General features: G+C 31.1%; 1 protein-coding gene across 2 annotated transcripts in view; it reads left to right on the top strand.

Annotated features, from left to right (window-relative positions):
* The first annotated feature begins 183 nt into the window (after positions 1-183).
* Nox (NADPH oxidase) overlaps positions 184-13,199 on the top strand; it is a 64,790-nt gene continuing 51,774 nt past the window's right edge. The window contains exons 1-2 of one of the 2 annotated variants that reach the window (XM_075313851.1): positions 184-663; positions 8,901-10,026. In XM_075313851.1, coding sequence (XP_075169966.1) covers positions 8,971-10,026 — 1,056 coding nt within the window. In that variant the 5' untranslated portion in view covers positions 184-663; positions 8,901-8,970. Of the gene's footprint in view, positions 664-970; positions 1,161-8,900; positions 10,027-13,199 lie in introns of those variants that run through there. The other variant, XM_075313852.1, reaches the window with a different exon arrangement.

The raw sequence follows: 13,199 nt of genomic DNA, 5'->3' as shown, positions 1-13,199 counted from the left end.
TAATTAGTGAGTGATGGTTTTAAGCGATCGAACTAAGGAGGGCTACCTTTTGTTTAAACCACACGCGCTTACCAGCGAAAACAAAACACAAACAAAAATTTAATAAATCCAGCCAGCCAGCCAACAGCAGCTGAGCATGTAGATCGAACCAACCTACTCCAGCACTTGTTTTTAAAATAAAAACGTATTCAGTTGTCTTTTAAAGCTTGACCGGGGTGCATCAGAGCATTGGAAACCGTTGTAGATCTTTTGTGCCATCCGGGAGCATTGTTAACGAAAAAAAAAAACAGAAAAAAAGAAAGATCCGTCAGCTGACATTTAGTTTAGCTTCCGCGCCTGCGACAAAGCTCAATAAAAATCGACATTATTTGCAAAACATATTTCGTGTTCTTCATACTCTCACAAACGGTGGGAAACGGTGTCTCAGATCGCGTTGCAAAACGATTCTATTCCATTGGTATTAAACGAAAACACCGGTGCACCGTTTCTATTGGCCCCGTGTCTAGTCTAACGATGATAAGCATTTGAAAAACTCAACTAATCGGAAAAATCCTCCGCTTTGTGGCCAAATGCAGCAAATCGGCCAAGCTGCATAATGATCGTAGTCATTGTCGAAGTTGCATGGAAAGCCAAGTTTATTGCAACTGACTGAAATCACCTAAAGTATGTGGCTGAATGGAGTAAATTTCGAATTCTCTTTTTCGAAATCTCATGAGAGTTTCTTTCGTAATGAGGGGAATAGAGTTTATTGATGTGTATATGTGGGTGTGTGTGTGCATTTATGTGGATTGTGTTCATGCGTATAAGAGAATTGATCAGGTGTTAAACGATTTCTTCTTACCTTAAGCACCTCGTGTGTATGCCTGTATGTTCGTTGTAGTTGTGCGTTTTTTTTTTTTGTTACTTTAAGCAAAACAAACTATTGTGCAACAATTCTGAAAATTTCCCTTTCAGTTGCTGTTTTACTGCTGGATACGTACGTTTGCTCGTCTTTTTTTTTGGTCGTATAAGAAACAAGTGTTTTCGAAATTTAACGGAAAAATTGAAATTTAAATTCTTAACGACGGTTAAGGAGACAAGCAACATATTAAAGTGTTTTTTGTAACGGAAAAAAATTATAATGTGTTGAAATTTTATTTGATTTTTTTTTAAAGCTTAATGTGAGTGCCAATAAAAAAAGAAGCCATAAATTGTATCGAAAAACAAACAACTTTGCGAATGAAAAAATTGTGCTTCGAAAAAATAGCAATGATTAATGATGGAAATAACAAAATAGATCAATTAATTTCGATGAAGATTAATAATAAATATAACCATATTTGAAAATATATACAAATTAGAAAAAATATATACATATATATGAAGAAAGAAGAAATTTAATTAAAAAAATATAAAAAATATATATTTGTGAAGTTTACATATGAACGAATAAAAACAATCAGACAAAATCGAAGAACCTATCCCATTAATTATACGTTATTACTTTGTTAAAATTTACATTAACAAAAAATTAACTAAAAAAATAATAAAAAAAAGATTTTCAGAAATGTAAAAACAAGAAAAATGGGAATTGAAAAAGAAAACAAATATTAAAAAAATGAAATAAAATAAAAATCAAATGGAAAACATTTATTTTATAATAACTGCTACCCACATTTTATTTGTGTTGTGAAAATATTTAATATATAAAATTATGTGATTGATAGAAAACAAAAAAATATTTTATATTGAAAATTTTATATTAAACACAAAAATTATATTTATATTAAAATATATTAAAAAATATATGGATTGAAATAGCAATAGGTAGCTTTATTAAATAAATTGAAATTAAAAGCTCAAAAATAACAATAAATATTTCAAATTGGATTGCATTTGAAAATTATGTTGGTCGACTGATACAAACAACATTATGCTTTATTCACAGAAAAAAATATCACCAAAATATTTCCAATTAAAAAGTTAATTGAAGCTGAAATTTTTTTCAATTAATAAATTAATTGGTACAATTAACTTTTTAATCAAGATAGAAACATTAAGTTAATTAAGTCAATGATTGAACATTTAAAAATGTTTAATTAAAAAGTTAATTGATACAATTAACTTTTAATCAAATTCGGAAGACTAAGTCAGTTTATGATGATGATGAAAATGTTTTTTAAATTTTTAGTTAAAATTTTTTTTCAAACAATCAATTGTTAATCCAAATAAAAATTCTAAGCCAATTCAGAATGTAATTGAAAATAGTTACCTTTTTTAATTAATAAATTAATTGAGTTTTGCAATCAACATCAATTAAATTTTTAATTGAATCAATTAAAAAATTAATTGAAATTTGGCAATGAAATCAATTAATTTTTTAATCAAGAATTTTTTCTATGCCCAATTAAAACTGTGATTGATACAATCATTTTCGTGATTGAAGACATTTCAATTAAAAAAATTAATTGGATCAATTAATTTCGTGATTGAATCAGAAAAAAAAAATTTTTGTGTGTTAAAATTACTAACAATTAAATTGTTATAAATGTAAAATTTTAGAAAGTGTTATAAAGTTCTCCAAGATTGGGAGCCACCGTGGTGCAATGGTTAGCATGCCCGCCTTGCATACACAAGGTCGTGGGTTCGATTCCTGCTTCGACCGAACACCAAAAAGTTTTGCAGCGGTGGATTATCCCACTTCAGTAATGCTGGTGACATTTCTGAGGGTTTCAAACCTTCTCTAAGTGGTTTCAGTGCAATTTGGAACGCCGTTCGGACTCGGCTATAAAAAGGAGGTCCCTTGTCATTGAGCTTAACATGGAATCGGGCAGCATTCAGTGATAAGAGAAAAGTACACCAATGTGGTATCACAATGGACTGAATAGTCTAAGTGAGCCTGATACATCGGGCTGCTACCTAACCTAACCTAACCTAAAGTTCTCCAAATTCAATATTTGATCTTTAAAATTTTGGCGTGATTAAAAAAAAACTTGTTTTGGAAGTATCGTATTCCTCATCAGATTACTCTACTTGCAACAAGGGCTAACGTTGACTGTCACATTCAATAAAAGGTGGCACACTCATAGTAAAAAGTGGCACAAAAATGAGGCACAACTTTTTATAAAGCAAAAATACGAATTAAATGATGTTTACAAGTTTTTTCTATGAAATTTTTTATATGATAAAGCCAACAATCAAGTTATCTCAATTTAATGCAAACTCAAATATTTTTTAAAGAATTATTTCGTGTCAGTTGATTTTTGACCAAATCAACTTTTGTTTTACATTTTCAAAACGCCATTTTCTAAACAAAAAGTTTTGACTTTAAATTTCGTCCTAGTTTTAATAAGTGTGATTTCATCTGTAAAATATAATGGTGCAATTTTGAATAAAAAAAAATCCAATATTGAAATTTAGTTAGGATTGTGAATTTTATCGCAAAAATATGATTTTGAATAAAAAAACATTTTATTGCAATTTAGTAGGATTAATATCTTATAAAATGTTGATTTTGATAAATTAAAAAATAATAATAATTGCATCTCAATGTGCTGTTCGGAATACCTAACATAAAATTCTATAAAAAATCATTTATTATTTAAAGACTTTTTTAAAAACAAAGTATTGAAAATTCTCCCAAAATTTGATTTCAAGAATTTCCAATTCTCAACAAATAAATTCTAAAGACAAGTCCATATGGACTTGGCCTTAAATGTAGCCTTAAATGTAGGAAACGTTAAACTAAAGATGCTAAATCTTCAAAAAAAATCTTAGCCTGTATTTGAAGCGTTTTTATTTTAAATCTATAGATATAAATAAACAAGTAAGGAAAGTCTAAGTACGGAAAGTCTAAAGTCGGGCGGGGCCGACTATATTATACACCACTTTGTAGATCTAAATTTTCAATACCATATCACATCCGTCAAATGTATTGGGGGCTATATATAAAGGTTTGTCCCAAATACATATATTTAAATATCACTCGATCTGGACAGAATTTGATAGACTTCTACAAAATCTATAGACTCAAAATTTAAGTCGGCTAATGCACTAGGGTGGAACACAATGTTAGTAAAATATTATGGGAAAATATGTAAATCTGAAGCAATTCTAAGGAAACTTCGCAAAAGTTTATTTATGATTTATCGCTCGATATATATGTATTAGAAGCTTAGGAAAATTAGAGTCAGTTTTACAACTTTTCTACTAAGCAGTGGCGATTTAAGAAGAAAAATTTTGGTATTTTGACCATATATATGGGAGCTATATCTAAATCTGAACCGATGTCAACCAAATTTGGCACGCATAGTTACAATGCTAATTCTACTCCCTATGCAAAATTTCAACTAAATCGGAGCAAAAAATTGGCCTCTGTGGGCAAATGAGTGTAAATGAGTGTAAATCGGGCGAAAGCTATGTATGGGAGCTATATCTAAATCTGAACCGATTTCAACCAAATTTGGCACGCATAGTTACAATGCTAATTCTACTTCCTATGCAAAATTTCAACTAAATCGGAGCAAAAAATTGGCCTCTGTGGCAAATGAGTGTAAATCGGGCGAAAGCTATATATGGGAGCTATATCTAAATCTGAACCGATTTGGCTGATATTTTGCAAGTTTTTCGAGACTCATAAAATATTCGGATGTACGGAATTTGAGGAAGATCGGTTGATATACACGCCAATTATGATCAGATCGGTGAAAAATATATATGGCGGCTATATCTAAATCTGAACCGATTTTTTCCAAAATCAATAGGGATCGTCTTTGAGCGGAAACAGGACCCTACACCAAATTTTAGGACAATTGGACTAAAACTGCGAGCTGTACTTTGCACACAAAAATACATCAACAGACAGACAGACAGACGAACATCGCTAAATCGACTCAGAATTTAATTCTAAGACGATCGGTATACTAAACGATGGGTCTCAGACTTTTCCTTCTTGGCGTTACATACAAATGCACAAACTTATTATACCCTGTACCACAGTAGTGGTGAAGGGTATAAAAATATGTTCCTTTACTTAAAAAAAAAATTGCCTTGGTTGACTCTAACGGAGGGACGAAATTTTTTGAAAAATTTGTGTCCTAAATTTAATGAAAAAAATTTTTGAAGTAAAGATTATAAACTATATTTTAATTAAAATTTCATTATTTTAAAGAAATTTGTCCTTAATATTTTGTAAATTGCACATCCTAAAATTTAGGTTGCGTTATCTTTAATATCACGTAAATATTTTTCCATTGTATATTCAAAGATTTCGATCTTTCCTCAAGAATTTTGGTATTCATTATGATCCAACCACGCGGCTTTTTTAAAATTAAAAAAAAAATTCGGAAGTTATCTAGCTTTAAGTATAAGCTACAAATCACATTTAATTCTCTCTCAAACAAATTTCAATTTAAAAACTCAATTTTTTTACATATATTTCAAAATATATATTTTTTTATTTTTAAACAAGTATATACCGTAAGTTCGGCCAGGCCGAAGCTTATGTACCCTCCACCATGGATTGCGTAGAAACTTCGGCTACACACTGCCATCCACAATCGAATTACTTGGATTGCGGTAAAGCTTATCGAAATGAAATTTTAACAAAATTTTCTATAGAAATAAAATTTTAACAAAATTTTCAATAGAAATAAAATGTTGACAACATTTTCTATGGGAATAAAATTTTGATAAAATTTTCTCTAGAAATAAAATTTTGGTAGATTATTTTTGGCTCGAGTGGCAACCATAATTATGAAACAATATGGGCAAATTTTTGTGTGATTGGGGATCGGCTATATATAACATAGATATGGACCAATTTCGGTATGGTTGTTAGCGGCCATATACTAACACCGGATTCCAAATTTGAACCGGATAGGATGAGTTTTGCTCTTCCAAGAGGCTCCGGAGGTCAAATCTGGAGAACGGTTTATATGGGGGCAATATATAATTATGGACCGATATGGACCAATTCCGTCATGGTTGTTAGAGACCATATACTAACACCATGTTCCAAATATCAGCCGGATCGGATGAAATTTGCTTCTCTTTGAGGCTCCGGAAACCAAATCTGGGGATCGGTTTATATGGGGGCTATATATAATTATGGACCGATGTGGACCAATTTTTGCATGGATGTTAGAGACCATATACCAGCACTATGTACCAAATTTTAGCCGGATCGAATGAAATTGGCTTCTCTTTGAGGCTCCGCAAGCCAAATCTGGGGATCGGTTTATATGGGGGCTATATATAATTATGGACCGATGTGGACCAATTTTTGCATGGATGTTAGAGACCATATACCAACACCATGTGTCGAATTTAAGCCGGATCGGATGAAATATGCTTCCCTTAGATGCTCCGCAAGCCAAATCGGGGGATCGGTTTATATGGGGGCTATATATAATTATGGACCGATGTGAACTAATTTTCGCATGGTTGTTAGAGATCATCTACTAACACCATGTACCAAATGTCAGCCGGATCGGATGAAATTTGCTTCTCTTAGAGGCCTCGCAAGCCAAATCGGGGGATCGGTTTATATGGGGGCTATATATAATTATGGACCGATGTGAACCAATTTTCGCATGGTTTTTAGAGACCATCTACTAACACCATGTACCAAATTTCAGCCGGATCGGATGCAATTTGCTTCTCTTAGATGCCTTGCAAGCCAAATTTGGGGGTCCGTTTATATGGGGGCTATATATAATTATAGCCCGATGTGGACCAATTTTTGCATGGAAATATGCTTCTCTTAGAGGCTCCGCAAGCCAAATCTGTGTCAAGTTTCAAGTCGATAGCTTGTTTCGTTCGGAAGTTAGCGTGATTTCAACAGACGGACGGACGGACGGACATGCTTAGATCGACTCAGAATTTCACCACGAACCAGAATATATACACTTTATTGGGTCTTAGAGCAATATTTCGATGTGTTACAAACGGAATGACAATGACTATGGTGGAGGGTATAAAAAAAGTCTCGAACTAAATAATTTTTATCTTTAATCTATAGATTCAATATTTCAGTTATTTTTAAAATTGTATCTTTAAATATATTATATTCGACTTTAACGGAGGAATACAACTTTGAAAGATTCGTTTCCTAAATTGATTGAACAAATTACTACTCGTATGTCCTTAATATTGTGTAAATTGTGTGTTTAGATTGCATAATTTTTCATATTCGGCCAATATTTTTTTTTCAGTGTATGAAATTGAAATATTTATATGAACCCTACATATGGGCCCCCATATACATACACGCAAAAAAATAATTCTTTCCTCCCAAACGAAATTTTAGACAAACAAAGTTCGTTTCTTATTTGCTTTTCGCTGTAAGGAAGTGTATTTGGAAGAAAAGTATATACTTTTTGCGATAAACATATATTCTTTTCCAGGATGTAACAACAATTTCATAAAGACTAACTAAAAAAATTTTTTTCTTCCTAATTGCATTTTCCCTCACATCTTTCTCACATCCACGAGTTTTTTAGTTCTTAACACCTTTTCCTGTAATACCAACAATGTAGAAGAAATTATACGAATTTATAAATTTTTAAATTTTTTTTACCTTTCGCCTGGACGGAGAATCGGACCGCGGACCATGCACTTTGTAAGCCAACACACTAACCACTGAGCTATGTACCTGTTATGGTCATCAATAGATAATTATCCATATAAGTTATATTTATATAGCATAGCTTGCGGCGGCCACGAACCGAATAAACAAAGTTTATTTAGCAGAAACACACATTTAGTTCGGCACCGTGGAGCAGTGGTTGCTACGTCTGACTCTCATGCCAAGGGTCGTGGGTTCGATCCCTGCTTCGACCAAAGTTTTTTTTTTTTTTTTACATACATTCCACATATGTTCGGAAGATTCCGAAAAAATGTTCAACATTACATTGTACTATATTAAATTTTGAACTGTAAAATGTGTTTTATTAAAGACCAAAAGTCAGAAAAGAACAGTGTTTGATATAAACGAAATGGACTCTGTTGTTGTTTCAAAAATAACTTTTTTTATTGAAAAAATAAAAACTTTGTAGCAAACGAATTTTTTTGGTGATAAAAGTTTAAAATTTTCGAAGCAATTCAAAAAACTCTAACAAAAGAAAAACGTTTTCGGTACACGTTTTCCAAACGTTTTTTTTCTTTGCGTGTATGTATGTCTCAGAACCACCTCGTATATCAATTTATTGCTATTTATTGTTAACTCACTTGTCTATAGGTGTTCTCAAGATAGAGGACGCAATTTTTATAAACTCTTCAGAAGATTTTGGTATGACAAACTCGAAGGGGAACATAAAAAACTTTAATAAATTTTAAATACATTCCAGAAATATATGTATAGCTCGATTTGCACCAATAGGCTCATTTAGTCCATGTCTTTATTAAACGTTGGCACAAAATAGCCCTAAAGGGCACCTCTTCAAACGAGCCGATTGACACATTTCAGGGTTAAGCTTGGGTTTAAAATCGGTCGGCTCTACTTGACTTTACGTATTTATTTATTTATTTTATTATTATTTATTTTATTTATTATTTCTAATTATTTAAGATTTATTTTTTTTTTAACTGCAAATTTCCTTCTATTGTCTTAATATTTTCACAACACTTTATAAGATTCCAAAAAACAAAACTATATGACAAGCATAATTAATTATCACATTAAATTACCAGCCCATCACCCTCATCACCTTTCGGACAGAGTCATTTAAATAGGGACCCAACTTAAATGACATGTGTTAAATGTTTAGTGTTTTGTAACTATTTCAAAAAATTAATTTACCATCTGTGATTAATGCATTAAATGGGGCCCGAAATTAAAAAAATAATATTAAAAAAAAAATATGATGTGATTTACAAGTGTTTTGTTTTTTGCCTTTGTTTCTTCTACAATTCCATGACAGAGTACAGCTGTAAACAAAATCGTTGAGTAGGCAAAAAAAAAGCCATTATTGCAACTAAAACAACAACAAAATGGAAAATAATTATAAATTAACAATTAACACCAACATCCCAGAACAGCATCGCGGATCGGTATCCTCAACAAATTCATTAGAAGTACCTCCAACGCCTACGCGATCACCTAAAAAAGTGTCATTCTCAGATGATCTACCAATTGAGAATGGATCGTCATCGGCCCCCATCATCCCAGCCACCTCCATTGCTATTGTCAACATAAATGCCTCAAAATCGAGTGATAACATGACACAAAGTACCTTCAACCAGAGAACTACCTCGGATTATGGTAAACAAAATAGTAACTCACCACAGGTGAATGTTGAGTATGTCTCAATGGATCCTGATTCATCTCAACCTCCATATCAAAATCCTCTGGATTTTATGTTAAATCAAGCAGCTCAATATTTGGAAAAATTACATGGTCCTGCAATAACACAATCTACTTCGCCTCAACCGAACTCAACGGGTCAAGAATCTCAGAATCATAAATTTAAAAGTAGTTTAAATATAGACATAAATCCCCAGGCATTGGATGTGGCAGATGGCCCAGCAATAATAACGAATACTCCTTCGCCACCTATTTCCAAATCACCTTCGCCACCACCTGCTATATTAGAAATTCAACGAGAAAATTCTCGTTCAGGATCAGTGACACCTACGGGTATGTCAACACCGTCTACAATGCCTGCCCATTCAACGAAATCATCATCCTCATCGTCGGAATCGAGTACAACAACAATGGAGCCACCCTATAAACCTCCACGATCCTCTATGATAAATGGCAATAACGGTAACCCTGCCATGCATTTCAATCTCCATGCGATCAAACAACAAAACCCACCTAATGTCAACTCCTCATCGGGTTCTTCCGAAATGCAAGAAATCAGTGAGGAACATGCAGTCAAATACATGCAACCTTACAATCTTAATTTAGATAAGAACAATTTCAGTTCTATGGAATTGGAAGCAAAACGCGATAAAATCCGTTGGCTGTTAATATCCGAATGCAGTGCTCTTCTGGGTGAAGGTAAACATACACGAGAGGGTTTCCGCAAATTGTTTCTGCAAGAGGTGAGTACTAAAAAAGTCTTTAGGTTAATTATTCACACATTAATCTTATGAACCACACCTGAAACTTTAATGTGATTCGAATACACGGCGAAAAATTTTTATTTTGCACAGGGAAAGAATATTTTAGTTAAGAGATTATTTTAAAAAAAATTTCCAGGAGAATTGGATCTGTTAATTTTTTATTGACGTTGATTGAAGAAATTTCAATTAAAAATTAATTGAATCAATTAATTTTGTGATTGAAGACAAAAAATATTTTTTTCTATGTATTTCTAAACTTTTATGCTGTAGTTTAGAGCATATCATTAGTCAGACATTTTTTTATATATTTTTCGCACCCATGCCACCAATGCTACAATGGTCAGATGTCAATTAAAATTAGTAGCACGTGTTTTATTTACAATTGTGGTGAAGACTTTCCAAAAGAAATAAAGTCAGTATACAAATGTCGCTTTCCACTACTCATTTATTTACTCATAAAATAACAAAGACCACAATTAATGAATAAACAAACGTGTGCAAATTTTACAACAGGGTAATGCTGGACATTCGATGGTTAATGAGGGAATACAGTTGAAAGAAATGAAAAAAATAAATAAATATATAAATAACACTGAATTTAATTTAAAAATATAAAAATTCAAAATTCATACCATCCGACCATTTTTCCAAATTAAAGGAAAAAAATTTTAATTTAGTTTTTGGTTATATAAATTTGTAGTACGTAATATCCATCAAATCCATCAAATAATCTTATAACAAATTAAGCATATAGGTCAATAGTTATGCAGACCCATATAAACCAATCACTATAGTTATATGTATAAACCTCAGCAATGCTGGTGACATTTCCGAGGGTTTCAAAGCTTCTCTAAGTGGTTTCACTGCAATGTGGAACGCCGTTCGGACTCGGCTATAAAAAGGAGGTCCCTTTTCATTGAGCTTAACATGGAATCGGGCAGCACTCAGTGATAAGAGAGAAGTTCACCAATGTGGTATCACAATGGACTGAATAGTCTAAGTGAGCCTGATACATCGGGCTGCCACCTAACCTATATATAAACGATATAAACTATTGAGACCGATTATTCGATATGTATATGTTGTCTCTAATAATCTTATCTTATAGCCATAAAAAAAAGTTTTGTTAAATTTTTATTCGTTTATTTTAATAATTCGTTATGTTTATTTTCATAATGCATTATGATTGTAAATATATAAACAAATAACACATTTTTACAAAATTCTGATTGCTATAGTACATCTTTGCATGATTTTGATTTCTCTAGAAAATTTAGTCAACATTTTATTTCTATAGAAAATTTTGTCAAAATTTTATTTCTATAGAAAATTTTGTCAAAATTTTATTCTTTTGAAAATTTTGTCAAAATTTTATTCTTTTGAAAATTTTGTCAAAGTTTTATTCTTTTGAAAATTTTGTCAAAATTTTATTTCTATAGAAAATTTTGTCAAAATTTTATTTCTAAAGAAAATTTTGTCTAAATTTTATTTCCATAAAAAATTTTGTCAAAATTTTATTTCTATAGAAAATTTTGTCAAACTTTTATTTCTATAGAACATTTTGTAAAAATTTTATTTCTATAGAAAATTTTGTCAAAATGTTATTTCTATAGAAAATTTTGTCAAAATTTTATTTCTATAGAAAATTTTGTCAAAATTTTATTTCCATAGAAAATTTCGTTAAAATTATATTTCTATATAAAATTTTGTCAAAATTTTATTTCTATAGAAAATTTTATTAGAATTAGATTTCTGTAGAAAATTTTGTCAAACTTTAATTTTTATATAATAATTGACAAATGTAGTACTTCTTCTGCATGCTTTTGTTTCCGATGCAAATTTTTAGAGAATAGCTATGCCAGCAATATTCCCTAATCGACACAATTCTCCTACTATAATCCCATCGAAAATTCGTGGTCGATTCTAAACAGACGGCTAAGAAAATACCCACCAAAGCTTAATTTTATACAAAATCTTATTAGACGTATGACCAAACTTATTGAAAATTCCCACAAAAAAAAACATTGAGTGGTTATATTTGTACAGGTATTTTAATTTAAAAGTTGTCAGTTTTTTTGCAGTTCTTGCAATAAATTTGACTGATTATAAAACGCAGCAAAGACAAAAAAAATAATATAAATTAAAAAAAAATATTTGAAAAGTGATCCGACCCACTTTTTGGCTGATGTTGGAATGTGCCTTAATGTGTGCCTACCTTTACAAAGAGTTAGAAATCGAAAGTGTTAAGGAAGATTTTAATTTTTTAATATATGTTTTTATTTCTTTCAAATGATATTCCAAATGATAGCATTACATCTCAAGAATTCATGGCGATATAAATGCAACAGATGGTCAAAATAATGAATTCTGGGCTATGATAAACCCATGTAAATTCATTGCTTCAGATCCAATTTTGGATCACATCCGGATCAAAAAGAATAGTTTCATTACTTTTTTGGCGGGATATTGTTTTTTGTTTCTTTTTTTGGCATGTCCCATAGGCATCCCGCGGCATTCTGTGTAATAATTATTTCTTTTTTTCCATGACCCAATTTGAGTGAATATTTTTAACTAATTTATTATTCGCTATTAATTAACTGATTGCTCTTCCAATTTGCCATTCTCGAAGAGATTTCAACAAAACCAAGCAATAAAAATATTAATTTTACTAATTTGCGGTTGAAATGAATTTATAATGTAAGGGGGATTGTTATAAAATAGCAAATTAGTGTAGAATTTACCTTGCTCCAACAAATCTAAACAATAATATTATTTTCATTTTATCGCCATGAAAACATCTGAAAATTGGGTCTATATTGTAATTATCCAACATTTTGAAAACAAAATCTCAAAAATAATTAAAAATTTGAAGCAATTGTCAAAACAATAGCTTGTTGATAATTAAAAACTGTAAAAAAAATTTACTGGAGAGAGTCATTGCATTGTATAGCTATGCATAAATTTATCCATGAAGAAGCTATGGATTTAGTATATGTACTAATACAAAATTGAAACCGGTTAATTTCAAAATAAAATCTCTGCCCATTAACCAAAACACCCAGTCTGGATATAACGTTGACAGGTTTTTTTTCGGTTGTTGCCTATACCACATTTAATGGGTCTTTTTTACAAATGTGACCCTCTTCTTCTTG

Source organism: Haematobia irritans, chromosome 5 (assembly GCF_050003625.1).
Source record: "Haematobia irritans isolate KBUSLIRL chromosome 5, ASM5000362v1, whole genome shotgun sequence".
Classification (NCBI taxonomy): Eukaryota; Metazoa; Arthropoda; class Insecta; order Diptera; family Muscidae; genus Haematobia; species Haematobia irritans.
This window is presented reverse-complemented; position numbering and strand designations above follow the sequence as displayed.